The 18,673-nt window shown below is 36.2% G+C and overlaps 4 protein-coding genes across 6 annotated transcripts in view; 2 read left to right on the forward strand and 2 right to left on the reverse strand.

Moving 5' to 3' along the window:
• LOC113045865 (ras-responsive element-binding protein 1-like) overlaps positions 1-8,012 on the reverse strand; it is a 33,306-nt gene extending 25,294 nt beyond the window's left edge. Inside the window, exon 1 of one of the 2 annotated variants that reach the window (XM_026206573.1) lies at positions 7,696-8,012. The gene's annotated coding sequence lies outside the window, so the exon portion shown is untranslated. The remainder of the gene's footprint in view (positions 1-7,695) is intronic. The other variant, XM_026206574.1, reaches the window with a different exon arrangement.
• A 227-nt stretch (positions 8,013-8,239) lies between these two features.
• On the forward strand, positions 8,240-12,652 carry nrn1b (neuritin 1b). 2 transcript variants are annotated; one of them, XM_026206576.1, is made up of 5 exons: positions 8,240-8,659; positions 9,262-9,329; positions 11,265-11,384; positions 11,649-11,793; positions 11,961-12,652. In XM_026206576.1, the coding sequence occupies exons 3-5, from the start codon at positions 11,330-11,332 to the stop codon at positions 12,190-12,192; spliced, it is 432 nt and encodes a 143-aa protein (XP_026062361.1). In that variant the 5' UTR covers positions 8,240-8,659; positions 9,262-9,329; positions 11,265-11,329; the 3' UTR covers positions 12,193-12,652. The 2 variants fall into 2 exon arrangements, with proteins under 2 accessions (XP_026062361.1, XP_026062360.1); XM_026206575.1 differs by having other exon boundaries at positions 8,240-9,329.
• Positions 12,653-15,465: 2,813 nt separating this feature from the next.
• Positions 15,466-16,478, forward strand: lyrm4a (LYR motif containing 4 a). Its single transcript, XM_026206579.1, has 3 exons — positions 15,466-15,623; positions 15,844-15,964; positions 16,138-16,478. The coding sequence occupies exons 1-3, from the start codon at positions 15,538-15,540 to the stop codon at positions 16,198-16,200; spliced, it is 270 nt and encodes an 89-aa protein (XP_026062364.1). The 5' UTR covers positions 15,466-15,537; the 3' UTR covers positions 16,201-16,478.
• A 59-nt stretch (positions 16,479-16,537) lies between these two features.
• On the reverse strand, positions 16,538-17,326 carry LOC113045867 (protein phosphatase 1 regulatory subunit 3D-like). The gene has a single exon (XM_026206577.1). It carries the CDS (start codon positions 17,273-17,275, stop codon positions 16,583-16,585), a length of 693 nt encoding a protein of 230 aa, XP_026062362.1. The 5' UTR covers positions 17,276-17,326; the 3' UTR covers positions 16,538-16,582.
• Between the last annotated feature and the right edge of the window lie 1,347 nt (positions 17,327-18,673).

The raw sequence follows: 18,673 nt of genomic DNA on the forward strand, positions 1-18,673 counted from the left end.
TAAGCAAATAGAAATTTTATGCAGAGAATCTGATACAAAGAGTTTGGAAGCCCCTAAATGTTAGTAAAACCTTCATAAAGTCATTTTCTGCCGGCAGAGTCCATATGTGTGCGTATGCTAATCCCTCTCTTACCGTGAACCCCTCATAATCTTCTGTACTTTGCCTTGGTGAGCACACTGATCTGGGATCACAAAATGTCTATCAGTGCAATTTAAACGTTACATTTTTTTTTAAATGGCTGCATGGTTCTTCGGCAATTTAGCATATTACATGTTCACAATGCTCTACCAATTGAGCTACAGGAACATATATATATATATATATATATATATATATATATATATATATATATATATATATATATATATAAAATAATCAACACTTAACTTAAAAAGAACTACTAATAAAACAAATATTGTAACTAATGAGCTATGGACACTGATGAATTGCCTGAGGTAAATGAAAAGCAACGTGACATTATGTTTACAAGCTGACTGAGTTTTTACGTGAGGCATGAGATGTTCATTCATGTTTATTTCACATTAAAACTAATATCAAAGAGGAAGGCATCTCTTATGCCAAAACTACATTTATCATTTTAAATTCCAGAAAAAAATTGACATAATTTTTGTGATATGTGACTTTGTTTCTTATCAAAAGTAAGTTTCCAATGAAGTTCCACTCGTGCAGTGGTTAAAACAAGGCTGTATTCGATCGGTACACATGCGTACTGAACCGAAAGACCTGTATCGAATATTTTAAGTTTGAATACGTGTACCATTACACCCCTATAACGGAGTAAGAAAACTAAACTTCTTTCCATTTGAATTAGGTTTATTTGTCTTATTCTAGTCCTACTGACATATTTTCAAGTAAACAATTTATATTAACTCAAGTAAATACATCTTGATGTAAGAATGTATAGACAATGTACTGAAAAACAAGACAGAAATCCTTTTTGCTCTGTACTACACAACTTTTGAAGATATATTTGTTAAATTCATCATCATGAGTAGGATACAAAATTATATTTGTGTGTTAGGACACTTATGGTTTGTTTCTGCACTCCTAATTGTATGTTACACACTGGCTGTGTAAATGCAGATAACACAGACCTGGGCAGCTGGAAAGGGTTGGCCAAAGGTAAAGTGTCTATTTACTTTATTTGGTTTTTAGTGTGTCCTATCTAATGATTATCTCAATCATGGCTGTTTGACTGCGGTGTGGCATACTCACATTGTTAGTAGCCCAAACGGCATGTTTTAAGAGCTGCATTTACACAGCAAACACGTAAACAGAGTAAATAGTTAAGACACAATGCTGTGATTGGTTGGGGATAGAGGAAGGCACAGGGGAGGCTCTCTGATTGGATACAACAAACTTTTTTAGTTTACTTGGTAAATATTTTTATATATTATGTACAAAAAGGGGACACGAGTAAACTGTCCAATACAAACAATTAAACAATCAGAGAACATCTATCTGAAATGACTTCGAGTTGAGCGATGGAGGGCACTGTGGAGCAAGCTGTCCAGTTTAGAGATAAAGGAGATGATCTAAAAATGATGGTTTTAATATACGGCTCACTGTAACACTGACAATATGCTTTAGATACTTCACAGCCATGAAAGCACAATATACTATTTGCTAGCTCATTGCAAATGGTAATTAGGGGAGGGACTTTCTCATTCTAGAGAGCATCTGACTGGATAAACATCTGTTTAAGTGCATAACGAATCTTGACTATTTTTGTTCCATTTTCCCAGAAAGACTGTGTGCTAAAATGTTAGCTAATTTTAAAATTTAAATTTTAAAAATAGTATACACTATTTGATAAATATCTACTTATTGGTGTTCATTTGGTCTCTTCAAGGTTCTAGTACACTAAAAGAACACGTCCCATTCTCTGTGATAAGCAGGTTAATATTTACTGGAAGCCTGAGATGAACCAGGAGTGACCTTTGCCTCGTTTCCATGTTTTATTTTCCCTGTCCTGTTCTGTCAGGAATCCTCTCCTCCTCGACAATCTTTTGCAGATGGTGATTAATTCATTAATTAATTCAAAATACAATTACTTTATGGTTTAAACGTAGTACAACTGATAAAGTCAAGCCTGACTTATGAAAGCAACATTCTTCATTTAACAGTTCCACTAAAACGTTTTTCTTGCTGGAGCACACATGCTTAGGAACGGTTTTGTATGCACTATTTGCTTGCAAATGTTATGCAAGCTGCTAAATGGGAGTGTGGGAACAAAGAAATCTGCTTTTAACATCATTCTGTTTAAAGTACTGAACACTTAACATAGCTGGGACTTGGACGCAAGCGTGGATTATCAGACATTAGGGAGAGCCAGGATGGTGGACAGCCACATTCACTGCGAACACACTGCGTGCCTTATTTTCTAAGAACTGGAAGAGACGGGAGTGGCCAGGTTCCTCCTCCTGAAAGGACGCCATTTTTCCTTCATTGTCTAACGCTGCTTCAGGGCATTTTGGGAGAGGCTACTAGAGAACTGCCTGAATCACCTTAATCCCGTCGACTGATAACAGTCACCTAACAGCATCATTCAGCTAGAATGATTTCATAACCTGTGATTTTTTTTGAATCAGTCCCATTAAAACACAACTTTTAAAGGTGCTAGCACATTATGAAAGCACCACTGAATATGAAATCAGATGATACGGGATGATCTTGTGATAATGTGCCGTGAAGCACTCACTAATGAGATGGATGTGCTGGTGAATGAGTGTGCTTTGAGTTATATCTTGTTCAAAGAGACAGTGTGACACCCAAAAAAGAAAATGATGTCATTGTTTATTCACTACCCTTTCACTATTTTAAATATAATGACCTCCGAAATGACAAACAGTTCATATGACTTATACATCATCATATTCAAAGTCTTCTGAAGCCACACTATAGTTTTGTTTTAGAAACATACCAAACTTTACGTCAATAACCTGCAACCAAATGATAATCATCCACTCCATTGAACTGCAAATGGATTACAAGTTATTAAAAAAATTGTTGTGAACAGAATCAATTAATTATATGAAAGACTCAAAAAAGCAAATATGAAAAAGAATTAGGCATTGAGATTTTCTCAACTAATGCGGGTCAAGATTGTCAGGTTAAAATGTTGAACTATTACTATTACAAAAGATACAGATCGCTTTTATTATAACACTTAGATGCTTTTGTGTCATTTTGAAGCTTCAATAAATGGAAAAATCCAACTTTCGTGTTTTACTGAAGAAAAAAAAAAACAGATTCAGTTTTAAAACGTCATGAATCATTTTCATTTTTGGGTTAAATATCGCTGCAATGCCTTCGTTTGGCAGAAATTCAAAACAAATTGGTGCAATCTGTGCTGCACAGCTGACAGACAAGGAATTTACAATAACAAATCGATGAAGCTGACAAAATATGTCTTATGAAGTCGTTCTGTATATGGACATGCTAATTGAAGCTCTTTGAAGGAAAGCACTGAGCTAACAGCCCAGCCACATCTGTTTCCCATTGCACATCGCTCTCAGAGACACAGAGGATCTGTCCTCAGCCGGGACGGTTCTCTGTGAAGCTCTTCTTGCTCTTAGCAAGAGGCGAGTGTATGATTCAAAGTCCATGCAGGTCAACACAAGAGAGACACACTGACATGAAGACGGCAGTTTGTGCACACCTAGATTTCCCACTTATGCACTCAGTCACACACACCGTCCCTCCCTCAATGCTTTTTCCATCTTGTGAATCACTACAATGAACTGGAACTGAAACAAATGACACCGCTTTGTCATGAGATTTCATCAAATTACCACAAATTACTGCGTCACTGGATTAGAAGTGTTTTGTGACTGTCAGATCATAACTCAAATTTATCTCACTTTCCAAAGCAAAAATGAGACTTTTTTAGCAACCCTTATACGTGATACAGATGAATAAGCCACAGGCATATTTTCACATCTTTCAAATGTTTGTTTAGTGCTCGAACACGAAACTGGGAAGCCTACAAAGAATGCTAGTACAAGACGAACTGGTTCTTCAATGTGACTCGACCTTCCCGTTTCTGTCTCCCTCCTTTACTCCTAAATGAGCAACAAGAGCGTTTCTTCAGCATCTCCGCCTCCCTGCGCGGTGCTCCCTCTCTAGAAGCTATCAAAAATTCACAGACTGTGGGCAACTGCCAGCTGACAAAGCTGTTTAGTCAGCAACAGAGGCAGGGTGGGAGAAGAGGGGCGGGGGAAGTAGCAGGGGGAGGCAAAGGAGGAGGCCTGCAAAGCTGTGTGTGATTCGTCTTCTTTTTCTCTCACAGACAAACGTAAAACAGTTCCTCAAAAAAGGAGTGCTAGCGAGCTAAACTATTTATGGTTGTGGTAAAACATCACAGTCAATCAAACAGATCATCATAATCAAACTATCACACAAAACTCATTCTCAAACGAACAGTGTAAGGATATGCTACCTATTGTTTTTATCTTTTTCTAACTTCCTCTATCCACACAGGCTGCTCTATTTCCTGTCATCCATGTCCCGCTTAGACCGAAGCATTTTCATGAGGACTCAGTTTCACTTTTAGTTTTTCTTTACAATGCTTTATAGTAAACCTAGTCCTGAGATGACCAAACGATTCACTACGAAAGGTCAAAAAGTAAACTCAACTGTCAGGCATGGACTGAAGGTCAAATTCATTTATCGTATATTGTCTATATTTGAATGCAAAAATATACATAAAACCAAAAGGATATTTTTCTTTTGATATGATATTTACATTTCTTAACCCTCATGTTTTCCAAACCTGTATGACTTTATTTCTTTCTTTATTTTTTTTTCCATGCAGCGATAAAAATGGGGTTAAAAACAATGTTAGATCCCACTGACTTCGATTGTATGGAGAAAAGAAAATTTGAGGGAAATTTAGCAAATCATCTTTTTTGTAACAAAAAGTTCTGTTGTATAAACTGAAAACTAAAAAATAATAAAAAAAAATCTGCTGAAGCTGGTTGCCTTAAACTTTTGAGTTTTCTCAACTTTTGATGTTTTTTTTGTTTTTGTTTTTACATTGTGTCTGAACTTCCATTTTTGGTGAACTGTTCCTTTAAAACCTTCAATAGTAATTTTTTTGATTTGGCCATAAACGAAACATTCTTAAAGACTGTCTTAAATTAGAATAAAGCTTGCTAATAGTTAGCATCCATCTCCAAACTCATTTTTTTAAGCCCCACAGTGTCGAACCCAGCACCCCAGGACCAAATCAAGCTTCCCATTCCCTTCGAGGGAGAGGGAACATAATCTTATCTAAAATAGACAGGTTAAAAATAGCTCCAGAGCGAAACAGGACGCCCATCTCTACCCCTGGATGAGTGAACAGAACACCCATCACTAGGGGCAAACGGCTCGGAGAGGTGACCAACTAAGGTTCTCCATCCAGTCTGGGACTCCAACAGACTGGTCCCTCCGTCTTTACGTACACTGCGTTAGCAATCACAGTTAGGCATGTTTGTCAAAGGAAGTCTACTAGGGAACCCCAGAGAGATCATTTTAATGCATTTATATATATATTAATCAAGGCTGATCAAGATGTATCAGCCATCTATTAAAACAAGGCTGCTATATTAAAATAGACCAAAACAAAAGTACAAAATGAATCCATTCGCTCAATAGGGCTGTTGAGACTTTAAATACACTTCAGAGTGATTGAATACAAAGTGGAGTAAAAGCCGATTGCCCTTTCTATCACTATCAGCATGGCAGCTCTGATGCTCACAATGGGTTTTCTCTATTCAACTCTGGCGACTCCCTGCTGAGGACAGAGGAGATTACAGCCCAGGCCACTAGTTGACTGTTCACTAGAACATGCCTTTGAATTTTCAATGGTCTTCTTGCTCTATGCATCTGAACAAACACATCTCCACCCTACATCAGCCTGCATTGTGAGAGGAGCAGCTATTAGAAAAATGAGAAAAGGAGGATTTGTTCTTTTAACCTTGCCCCTCTGCATGGGGAAGACAGTAGACAACATTTTTCTGTTTTAAATTTAATATATTGTTATTATTAAAGGCAAAAACCAGCACAGGTTGATGCTTATATAAAATAGTGCAGAAACAAAAAAGTAAAATATTTGCTTGCGGTGATGAAGCAACTCATTCCCATGTTGGTTCTGAGTACATACAATAGTTTAATCTTTTAAAATCACTTTGTGGTTGCACAAAAGAAAGCAACATATCTTTAATTAGCAATGATTCTCAAAACTATATTATCACAGTGACAACAGGCAAAATTAATTAAAACATAAAACCTCTAAATCAGAAGTTTTCAACTTTTACAGACCCAGGAACCTCTGGTATAAAACAAAAATTACATTATGTATTAGATAATTTGCGGGGAATGTAATTTAATTCTATGTTTTATATAGACTGTGGTCTCTTCAGACCCCCTGGAGTACCTTCCGGGACCCCTGGTTGTACATAATTACACACCATACAGTAAATCACTATAAACCACAGCAGAATATCGCAGCAATATCCTCAGATTACCAACTAGAGAGAAAAAAGGCAGTTTATTTACCTCTAAAAGGTTCATACAGTACTTCACATCACTTTCAGGGAGTAATATGCAACTTTTAAAGGAAGATAAGGTACAAAGAAAGTTGTCCCTTTAAGGTTAGCGCCTCATTGCATTTTAGTGCATTTATGAAAGGATGCTGTACAAATCAACCAAGATGTAGTTAAAAGTCAGGGGAGGCAGCGAGTGAATGATGCTGCCACTGCAGGCCTCCTAAAGCCCAGTGTTGAATTTGGTAATGGAATGTGAACTGTTCATCCGGATCTCTGCACATAATGATTCTCCAAAGAGACGCGAGAACTAACAGAGGATGATGGGAGGAGGGTGCGCGAGCACACAAACACCCGCACGAACAATATGATGCATCCGAGTAATTAGTCATCACAAACTGAGATGGTTTCAACTGTATCGTCGATGTGGCTGCTTGGTTCAAATATAAAAGCCGACTTTTCTTCTATGCACATTCGGCGTTCAACTTCGTGCAGCAAACCCAACCCAAAGACAGTCACGACGACAGCGAACTTCCTCCTTTAAAACTTTTGACATTCCCTAACATTAAGTTTGCAAAGTGTGACTGACGAAAGAAGGGTGGTTTGGTGAACGGTAATAACTTGTCGACGGCGAGGAAAAGTCGAAAGCACACTTAAAATGTAAATACAACATGTCCCGACAAGGTCACGATATAAAGGGAAGAAGCGAGTCCAACCCCCCACGCGTTAGCCTCGATCAAAGTTCAGATGTGGATGCTTCTTCGGTTCACTATAAAATACTCACTTTTGTTGACAATATATGAGCTAAACTTCCTTTTGTCAAATGGGAGATAAAGCTACATTAGTGACACTGAATGTTTGGTTATTTAAAGAGCTAAAGTTAACTCAGGTATGAATACATGTGCGCTAGACGCGAGCGAATTCCTGTAGTCAGGCGTTCAACCTTTGGATGCGAGAGAGAAACGAGGAAGCTCAAACCCCGGGCGAGGAAAAAAAAAGATCGGACATCACCTCAACATCTTCGGCCTTCCAAGTTTAACAACTTCCAACAAAGTATCCATCCACCAAAGTTTGTAGTCGGCAGGATGGAGAACGTAAACAACAACAACAACAACAACAAGTAGAAAAGTGCTCAATACTTACGCGTGACTTTGTCGGGGTTGGGCTGTTTGCGCTGAGACATGATGATGGTGAAAAGAGATGATGGACTTCGAGAAAGAAAAAAAAAACTTCAAACTTGTTCCGGAGAGAGATCAAAATGGCGTATTTGAGGATGTGCAAAGTTCGCCAACTGGATACTTTACATCGCCCACTGTGTTACCTCCCTAAAGGAGTGATAGACATCGACACATTCGACGAATGAGGGTCAGAAAAGTCACTTTTTCCTCAAAGTGTGTTCCTGAGCGCTGCTCAGTGAACGTGATAAGCATCACGTGTTGCTCTAGTCTCCAAGGGGACGTGTGTTACTGAGGCTGCCTCTGGAGTTCAGCTGTGAGCATCTCTACAGGAGGGGTGGAAAACTTCACTCCTTCAGCCTCATCCGATTGATTACTCACGACAGACTGATTGATTGATAGATAGATAGATAGATAGATAGATAGATAGATAGATAGATAGATAGATAGATAGATAGATAGATAGATAGATAGATAGATTTGATGTAGCAATAAATGACTTGGAACAACAACAATATTTTCTAAACTTTTTGTAGACATACAAACATTTTGGGATAATGCATATTTTTAAATATATATAATATTGTTTAAATTGTATAACAGTTGCTATTTATGTTGCGTAGACAATATAAACTCGTAGACGATATAAGCCATAAACAATATAAAAATGTAAATGGGATACTGATGATGCAACACACGCTTTGGCGCCTTCTTGCTATCACAAGACAAACACCTGTTGGTCGTAATACTATAATGGGACATTCGTCATCTCAAAAAGTGTTGTGGAAGGGCGTTTAATAGTCTCAGAGAGAAACGAGGAGGTAAATGTCAAGACGAAGATGAAGTAATTCGACTTAAATCCCACCTTTCGGTCAACTTCGACAGCAGCCCTTTGCGAATCATGGCTCTATGAATGTGTGCAAAGATCCCAAGGAAGAAGTCCTTTGGAGCTTTTTCTGTGAATTTGTTCATATTTTGGTTAATGGAGTTTTCTGTGAGCAAATATTACTTGTCTAGTTAAGTGACACGACATGACAATTTGGTTACAACTGTAGCCTATACATTTTGACATATTCAGATCCGTTTAACTGAGCTAACATTAGCCACCCCCCCCCCCACCATAATGGTGGATATTTTGCTAAATTGAGTGAAAACGACTTGTTTTAACAGTCACGAGGTAAATAAATAAATAATTTATGTGAGAGATACTTCCATTTTTTGGAGAGAACTTTAAACATTCCAGAACATTTACCTTCAGTCATTATCACTTGAAATTTGTATAGGCTAGTTAACTCATAATGGGGATTTGACTAATGTACTATATATGTGTCTGAAAAACTCAACTAGTCAAGTTAACTTGGTTTAAATAACTTTTACTGGGATACGTCTTCTATCAGAGAGGTGTCACAGCAGCAGCATTGGGTTTGAGAGTTTGTGGTTGTGCTGCCACTAGAGAGCAGTCTCTACATCACCTTATGTAATCACGTGAGAGTGACCTTGTGTTGGTATACTAAGCAATGTTTCTGACCCACAGTGACCTGGATAATTGCCTCTGGCCCACATAGTGTTCTCCATCCTGCACAAACTTCCATGTTCCTTTCTGTTAGTATGATTAAAGTTATTTTCTTTTTGTCTTTCCATTTCCTTTTTTAGTTTTTATTTTCTCTGTTGTTTCTTTTACAGAAAATCTTGATTAATTAAATGTAAAGCTTTTTACGTATCTACGAATTTACGATCTCTAAATTAAAAACGGAGAGAGCGTTAAAATTGAACACCATTCAAGTTGATACTATGAGGTACAGCTCACTTCTGTGTTGTAATGAGTGTGAGCGTGTGTTTAGGCACGTATGGATGTTACTATTATTTGAAATACCTGTCAATGAGCATGTGTTGAAGAAACACATGCTTCCAGAAGCTTTACACACAATAAGCCTTACAAATTTGACAACAGTGCCATCTGATGGTAAATAGTATGTTGCCTACTGCTTATCAGTGGTCTCGGAGCAATCTACACTAAAACAATGTACTCTATTTTATGAGGACTAAATTTGGTTCTAATGCTACAGTTAGCTATACAAGTAGCCTACTTTATAGTTTGTTATATAGTGTATTAATGTGGAGGCAGGAAAGTAGGTATAAGAGAAAGGACATTGGATTGAGACCTGACCTGTTCAGACTCAAACTGGATCCCATTGAGCCAACTGTTCTTTCAGTTTGTGTAAAGAGCAAAAATATAGTAGGCTACATATTTAAATTTTTAGTAATAGTCAGAAATGTTTTATTTTACTTTTATTTATTTATTTATTTATTTTGTAAATGTAATCTTGATTTTAGGTAAATTCATTATCCATAAGTGTAAGTACATGAAGACAAAACCATAGATAAATCGCAATGCTTTTATATATATATATATATATATATATATATATATATATATATATATATATATATATATATATATATATATATAATCTTCATTTCAAATGAATGTACCTTTCACGTTTCATATACCTTTGTGAGATTTAGTCAAAAGATGCAGATTAATTGATCTAATTTTGAGGCTCTGGAAAAATAGTGATCTATGACAATTGCATTATGTTGAACTTAAAAAATGTTCTGATTTGTGGACACATCAGCGTTTGTATATATATATTTTTTAATATAGTTTTTATTTTGACAAAAATTAGACCCTTGAGGGAAGATGACCTCCCCAGAAGAATGCCCCAATTATTTATTGCCAAAAATTTAGTTATTATTCAACATTAAAAGTAAATTTCAGACACCTTTTTATTAAAGCCCATTAAGTTATATAAAAGAAATAATTTCGCATTCATATGTTGCCATTATGAGATAAGTTCACTTAAAATATGGACAATTAAATATATATATAAAATTTTTATCTAAATATGTTACAATGTAAAAGTAATTGCACGTTGTTTTTAAAGGGGGCATCTTCTCCATCTTACCCTTAATGTTGTTAATAATAATGTTTTTTCAAATAATACTCGCTTGGGGGCGCTTAAGACACGTTTGTTTCCCATTTCTGACAAAATAGCTCACCTCTGACTCTGCAACACATTTATATGTCTGTACCGTAAGACAAGAGCGCTGAATAAAACATAAACGATTAGAACATGTATGCGCGAGTTCATTTAAAATGTCTTAAATTCTGATATGCTTTTTACAATTATTTTGATCAATTCGATTCAACTGTGAGATTTCAAACATTCTAAATCTAAATTATAGTTTGACATTTTACAACGATTCCAAGAAAAATCCAGCACGAAATAAATGTTAAATAATGTTAAAACGTTAAAACGTGTTAAAACGTGAGGTTTTGTCAGTCAGGTGCACGCACACGTCATCATGGCGCAAGAAAGTAAAGGAGGAGTGTGAGCGTAGGTTATTGAGCGTTAATAATAATTAAAAAAAGGAGTGTGAGCGTAGGTGGCATCTCCATTTTTCTACAGTCTACTTTATCTCAGCAAGCTGTGGGAAATGCGTGACAGAAGTAAATGAATTGCTCTTGAAATGCAGCAGTTTGCTGATGAGAGGAAGTAGACTCCAGTCCTCCTCCACACACTGATTCTGTTAAGCGTAGGATGGGACTGACTTTGACCGACAAATACAACTCGATACTTCTCACACTGGAATTGGGTGAGTCCCTGAGTTTAGATATATGCAGAATATTGATTCTTGTTTTGTTGTAATACGATTTTAAATTTTGAATACATTAGAAAAAAAAATAAAAATTATATATATATATATATATATATATATATATATATATATATATATATATATATAATTTGTGCTGTTTGTGTTATAAATTATAAATTGAGGATAATATGAAACACTCAAGCTTTTTTTAAGTGGGAAATGTCTGTATGTGTTATTCTGATTTATTCTGGTGTATTTCAGTTTGGTTGTTACAGGCAGCGTGTGCTGGAGGAACATGTGAAAACGTATTTAAAGGTTTCTCAGACTGCCTGCTCAGTCTTGGAGAAAACATGGTGAACTATCCCCAAGAGCTGGATGACAGCAAAAACCTACAGACCATCTGCTCGTAAGTACAGATTTCTGGAAGAAGCTAAGCATTAAATATCTGGTGGTCTCTCTCATATTCACATATCCATGAGTTGAACTCGTGCCATCCGTTACTCACAATGCTGAAACATATTTCATTCGCAAGGACTACAACAGATTGTGCACTTCATGTTTATCCTCATGCAGATATTGGGATGACTTCCACTTGTGTGCCTCCACCGCTATCGCAGATTGTCAAGAAGGAGCTACAGACCTCTGGGAAAAACTGAAACTGCAGTCCCAGAGCTTGAACTATCAGGGAAGTTTGTTTGAATTATGCTCCGGGGATAATGGAGTATCCACACTTTTATTACCTATGGAACTGAAGATACTGCTGATGTGTTTTACCACACTGGTGGCTTGGCTTGCTTTAGAGTAATAAACCCGAAGATCTGTCCTGAAACAAGTTACAGAATGGATAATATGCATCCTTGTCTCTCTTCAGCTGACTCAGTACATGTTTTGATTCACATGATATGATGATTATGGTAAATATAGGACTCGTTGGCACTCCTTGACCTATGGAAGAATTCAGAAGTAACTCTCTTAAATGGGTCTTAGGTCTTTAAAAAAAAAAAAAAAATCGGAAAACGATTCAGTAAAAAGTAAAAATGTGAATTATATTATATTACATTATATTATATAAAAAAATATATTATAACAATTTCTTCTTGGACCGTTAATAGGTAAAAACAGTGCATTCTACAATGAGGACCAATAATTAGAATTATTATTATTATTTAAAGCACACATAAAATACATATTATATCATATTATTTTAATACAGTATAGGATAATGGCATTTACTTGTAAATGTATACTTATAAATTAAAAAGGCATTTGGGCAAATTTAAGAAGTGTCTTATCTTTTGTTCAAACTGAAGCAAATTAAATTTGAATCAAATAAATATAAAGGTAAAATAAACACCCTGATTTTTATTTATTTATTTTTTTTGCTTGTTTGACTTCTCATTACAGTACAGCACAAATGATTTGTTGTATTTTGAGATTCTTGATCATCTAAATAGTTTGAGTGGGTTCAAGCTCTGTCACCCCATCCCAGTACATTGAGTTGCTTTAAATAAAATGAACAGCTAAATGCAAGAAATTCCATATATTTTCCGTGAGGAGTTGCATGCTCATTTAAAGTTATGAAGCCCCCAGCATTTTTTCCTCTTTAATGATAGCGAAAAAAAAAAAAAAACCTCAACATCTGTCTAATGCAAGACTCACACAATGCATATTAAAACTAGGGGCAAATCTCTGGTGGAATATTAATGGCAGGAGAGGTCCAGATGCTCTTTTTATAGTGAATATAAGCCCTTGAAATAGGACCACGGCCAAGACCTGGTTATTAACACGTGCTGTGCTGAAGGTCCTCAGCATTCCCTGAAGGGATTGTGCACCCATCGACTCAAACACATCTGTCTTTTTTTTTCGCTACTTAATCCGATGTGAACAAAATAAAAGCAAATCTAATTCAGTCACCTTGGGAGAAGAATATACTGTAAGTGGGATCTGTGAGTGGAAAATGAAACAAGATTTCCTTTATTTATTCAATCAACATTGATTGCATCACATATATATGCACAAATGAATTGTCTATGTACTGTATATGCAAGATCCAGAGCTGAAACTATAAGTGACTCAGTAGTGTTTAATAATTTAGCGACTGCTCTATACTCAAGACAGTATCCCGAACACAACAAACCACTCAGACATGATGGCTTCGCATGTTTTAGCAGCAGAACTACATTTCACTTGAGATTTACAGGACAACATAATGAGCTTGTTTATAAATTGTCTTCTTACACAAAAATTAGAGTAGTGTGTTTTACAAAATATTACAATTTAAGTTCTACTTCAAAGTGTGATGTTTATTTTAATGTATTAGTTGCCATTCTTTGTAATTGTTTGTACAATATACTAGCCATTTCTGAGTATATTTTTTTTTAATTGCTAATTGTACTTCTTTGGCATTCTTAGAAATATATCTTTTTTTAAACTTCACCTTTGAAAATCCAGTTGATAACAGTTAATACAACTAGATGTTTATTGCCTCTGATGAATATCATTATGTGAAATATTTAAGGCGTTGTCAGAGCAGATGATGGCAGTTGGTATCTGAGGAGAGTCAGAATGTGCTCTTCACGAACACCTGCTGTCTAGAGCAATAATGCTATGCATTGTGCACTTATTGTGAAATATCAGCTCTTTACCTGTGAAGACTCTAATTACCAGTGTAGATACTTCAAGTCCGTCAAACAGCTTATCATATGAATCATGACTTCATGCATATAGAATTATGCTGTGCATATTAAATGTTTCTTTATATGCAAAATACTGAATCACTCTCATGTAGAAGAAGGTCATTGTACTGGGATATCTTCCATTCTGTGGGCTGCAAACAGAAAGAGTCCAGGCTCTTTCTGGTTGTTAATAATGTAGGAGGCTGTGTGAGTAAATGGGGCAGACGGTAGATCCTGTGCGGACCCTGTGGAAATGGAAGCAGCCGAGCAGAGGATGAATAATAAACACGGGTGACATGTTTGAATGCAGAAAGTCAAGGATGAGAGACGGAGACTTTCAATGGTTCAGCTCAATGCTCATGAAGATGTTAACATTTGTAATTAATTGAGTTTTGTGTGGAAGGTGCAGGGTGTTCTTCAGGAAGCTGAGGTTACTCAGGTTCTCCGGCTGGCCTTTCATCTAAATGATAAGAGTATGAAGCATAAGTGCTACAGTACATTTGCAAATAAATAAATAAAAAAGAAAGAAAGAAAAAAGCTAATTATGAGAACAAACAACAAACAAACATGATTTCTGGAGATGGAAGTGTAAATTCCTTTATTGTGCACTGCTAATTATAAAACAATTAAACAAACAATTATTAATTCTGGAGATGGTATTAATTCCTTTATTGTTCAATATTAACTACAAAACAAAACAACAACAAAAAAAAAAAAAACATGGATTTTTGGAAACGATAGTGATTTTTGTCAACCCTATTGTTCACCACTAATTATAAAACAAACATGAATTCTGGAAGTTAATTCCCCTACTGTATATCACTATTTATGAAACAAACAAACAAACATGAATTTTTGAGATGGCGGTGTTTAATTCTGTTATTGTGCACCTCTAATTACAAACAAGCAAGCATGAATGCTGAAGATGGTAGTGTAATTTCTTGATCGCCAGAAGATATATTTGCTAGTTTTATAACAGTAAAAGATACATACAGAACTTACATTAGACCCAGTTGTTTCTGGAGTCTGTTATGTTTTTTTCCACATGGTTTTCATTTAGCAAAAAGTGAACAGTCTTGTTTTACACAGCACAGATAGTGTGATGAGGCCCCATATGCCAACAGTCCGGCCCTAGGGATCTTCTGTCATCTCCCCAGGCACAATTTCTCCTAATGTGATGTCAACTGCCCTATATAGCACTTACAAAAGGTAGCATTGAAACATGATAAGTGCACCTCCAGTAAATTGCATTTCCATTTTAATATACAGTAGGAAGAATGAAATTCTCAAAGGGGTCGGTAATCTGCAAATATGTCCTGAAATATACTAATACTAAAATGGCATTTCACTCTTTATTGTCGGAATGCACATAGTGTGTTACATTCCACGGTCATCTGCTCTTCGGATCCTGACACTAGATGGCGATGTATCAAACGCAACTCAACGCAACACGAGAAGAAGGACACTGAACCAACATGGCCTCGTGCAGCAGAGCTCAAGTGATCTCTCTCTACAGGATGCTTATGAAAGAGAGTAAACAATTCCCCTCATATAACTACAGGTACGCTTTTTATTATTCATCCTGACATATTTTCTATAGATTATAATTATATATATTTGTGCAATGTTTTCTTTGTCTGTTGTCGCTACATTACTATAAAACTAGTAATGTGGTAAACGCTTATATATGTAAATGACGCAAGTTTTTTTAATTCTTTTAATATTTCAAATATTATTTCCCATTTACTGGTTATTTACTATAAAATGCTATTTGTTTTCAGAACATACGCACTTCGCAGAGTGAAAGATGGCTTCAGGGAGAACCTTCACGTTGACAACCCCAAAACCCTGGATGTGCTCCTAAATCAAGCTCGAGAGAATCTGGCGCTCATCAAGAGACAGGCAAGCCTTGCCAGATTTGTTTAATATTCCATTATGATTTTTATGGCCAACGAACTTGAATGGCCTTATCCAAATAGGAGAACATAATAATATTTAGAGTTGCTAATGCTAATAATTAAAATCACATTTAGTGTACTATATCAAAGACAGTATCTCTTATCGTTGTCTGACAGGTTTCCATTGGCCATCTGTATTCTGCCCAGAAGACCATTGTTGAAAAAGAGCCTCATTTATAAGTGTCTTCAGAATCAAAATGTCTGGTTTGTTAATGACAAATCTGTTTATCCTGGGAGCTGCAACACCAGTGGACTATGTTTGTAAAATTGTATATTAGCGTATACTGTAAATGTATGTTTGTTCTATGTTTTAGCAAATAAATGAGATGCATATGATGAATGGCTAGTATATGGGAATCACAGTAAATAGATCAATTACACAAATAGATTACCTACATTCCAGCAACACTGGTTTGTTTTGCAGATCTGTAAGACAATACTAAAGATGTTACTTTCAATATGCTAGTATGTCTTCATTTAAATGTGCTCAAATTATTAAGACAAATGACCATGCAACTAAAATTCAAGTTCACTTTATTGAACTAAATTTCAGATCGATGCATCAGTTAGATCCTTGATCCATAGTCTGAATCCTCAAAGTGTAGTTCCGTCCGTCATTATTGTCCCAGTATTTTCCGTGATCAGTTTGACAATACACTGCGAAATGCACTGATGAATCTTTGTCAAAATAGAATGGCGTGTGCAAAACGAAGTCGAACTTCTCCCACTCTAGCCCCCTTTCTTCATTCAATCTTAATGAAGCATGTATATCCGAAAATGTCAGCCAGTTATTTGAAGTGTACCTGACCCCAACTTCTCTTGCGTTGCTCTGCATCACTCTTATCACACCCTTCACTTCTGAAGCAGTTATTGTGACACTCTCCAATGCGACTCCCAGACGCCGTGACTTCATATCAAACTCCAGCGAGCTAACAGGCATTTCAAAGGCTGGTACTAAACTCAGATGCTGAAGCGGCTGGTTTGGAGGATGATTCTGGAGTCCAGGTGTTTCATTTGCATCATCTGAGACGTCAAAGTGTCTGACGTTTGCCAGGTTCAACCCCATCATGTCTGCAAACTGGACTCTCTTTCCACGGACTGGATGTTCCGTGTGTGAGGAAGATTGATGCTGGTATAGATCTACAGGCAGAGATTTGGCTCTTTGCCTGTCAGTTTTTGGTGAATAAGATGATGATTCTGGTTCAGACGGACACTCGGTCTTGTCTGAAGTTTCCTCTGACTGCTCCTGGTCCATGAGTATTCATCATAACGACCAATTCAGATGTAATTGAGGAGCGGAAGGTCTTTTAAATATAAAAGCTGGACCAGCAGTCTTTGCGTAAGAAAGATGCTTGACAAATACTACGTGCACATGAGTTGCGTCACAGCAACGTCACTGGTCTTTGCAAACAAATTGGTGATGTAATCAGCAAAAAAAAAAAAAAAAACCTTTTAAAAACCAGAAACCCGCTTAAAGCTTTGAGGACATAATCATAGTTATTTAATATATTTATTAATAAATAAATAAAAAAACAAAGATTTTACATTGCAATCAATAGCATTTTTGTTTAAGCTGTTTATTTTGACAAGTGACATGATTTTTCTTCTGTAATTAATGTCATTTAATTCATATTTATTTAGAGTAGCCTAAGAAAATATACTTTGTTCCCTTGGTAGACTAAAACAAAAGTTATTATGTAATCGTAAAGAACATCCGATCTTTAAAGTCACATTTAGTCTTCTACTGTATGTTGTCTGGTCTGTAAATCATTGTCTAGTGCAGAAACAGTACGTACTTCAGAGTGCTTGTGCGCACATGACAGAGAGCACATTTTTCTGCACGTGGATCTGTTTACACCATTTATGGCAACAGGGGGCAGTCGGTTTATGATTAAATTCCCTAAAAATTCCTTAGGATTTTGAAAGGGGTAAATTAAGTAATTGGGGACATTTGACTCTGGGGTTTTACATATAACCTATAAATAACAAATGGTTCAGGGGGAATAGCTATCTTTGATCTTTCCTTTCCTTTTTTTTTTTCTTTTCTTTTTTAAAAGACGTCAACTCTAGGTATTTTAGCTAACCATTATGCATTATGGAGCAGGATCATTTAGGGTAGCCTATATACAGTCATTCTAGTTTTTATCATATTATAATTTTTTTTAATTATTTACTTATTTTTTAGGTTTATTATCGTTACTAGTTTTGGTAGTAACTAATTTTAAGTTATACTAATTTACCCTCATGGGACGTTATTTATAATAAATCAGAATAACCCGAGAAATCCCATAGACAGTAAAAGAAATGGACACAGCGATCCCATTGGATTCAACGGAGACAAGTGAAGTCAATTAGAGGCACGCACTTCCTGGGGGTCGAGCGAACTGCGGAGACTCAATGACGTAGATGTGACGTGAGCAACCTGTCTGACAATTGTATGTCTTCTAATAGCTGTGAAAATATACCATGTCCCACACTTTACCCATCAGATATACAGGGAAAGACACCGTTGTGTGACCCATATCACTTCTTGGATTGGCTTGGAGCGGTTAACCTGGACATCCGCTGGTGAGTGATATGATGAACGGTTTTAAAGTGTTAAATTCACAAAAGCCAGTAGATATATCATTAATTGCTCTTGTATGATTGTCAT

The sequence above is a fragment of the Carassius auratus genome, chromosome 27 (genome assembly GCF_003368295.1).
Source record: "Carassius auratus strain Wakin chromosome 27, ASM336829v1, whole genome shotgun sequence".
Taxonomy (NCBI): domain Eukaryota; kingdom Metazoa; phylum Chordata; class Actinopteri; order Cypriniformes; family Cyprinidae; genus Carassius; species Carassius auratus.

Bases quoted from the DNA above. Each gene is read 5' to 3' on its own strand.
- nrn1b (XM_026206575.1), top strand. From the start codon at position 11,330: ATGGGACTGACTTTGACCGACAAATACAACTCGATACTTCTCACACTG. The intron at 11,385-11,648 runs GTGAGTCCCTGA...GGTGTATTTCAG, and splicing joins ACTTCTCACACTGGAATTGG to TTTGGTTGTTACAGGCAGCG. The intron at 11,794-11,960 runs GTAAGTACAGAT...ATCCTCATGCAG, and splicing joins AACCTACAGACCATCTGCTC to ATATTGGGATGACTTCCACT.
- lyrm4a (XM_026206579.1), top strand. From the start codon at position 15,538: ATGGCCTCGTGCAGCAGAGCTCAAGTGATCTCTCTCTACAGGATGCTT. The intron at 15,624-15,843 runs GTACGCTTTTTA...ATTTGTTTTCAG, and splicing joins TTCCCCTCATATAACTACAG to AACATACGCACTTCGCAGAG. The intron at 15,965-16,137 runs GCAAGCCTTGCC...GTTGTCTGACAG, and splicing joins TGGCGCTCATCAAGAGACAG to GTTTCCATTGGCCATCTGTA.
- LOC113045867 (XM_026206577.1), bottom strand. From the start codon at position 17,275: ATGGACCAGGAGCAGTCAGAGGAAACTTCAGACAAGACCGAGTGTCCG.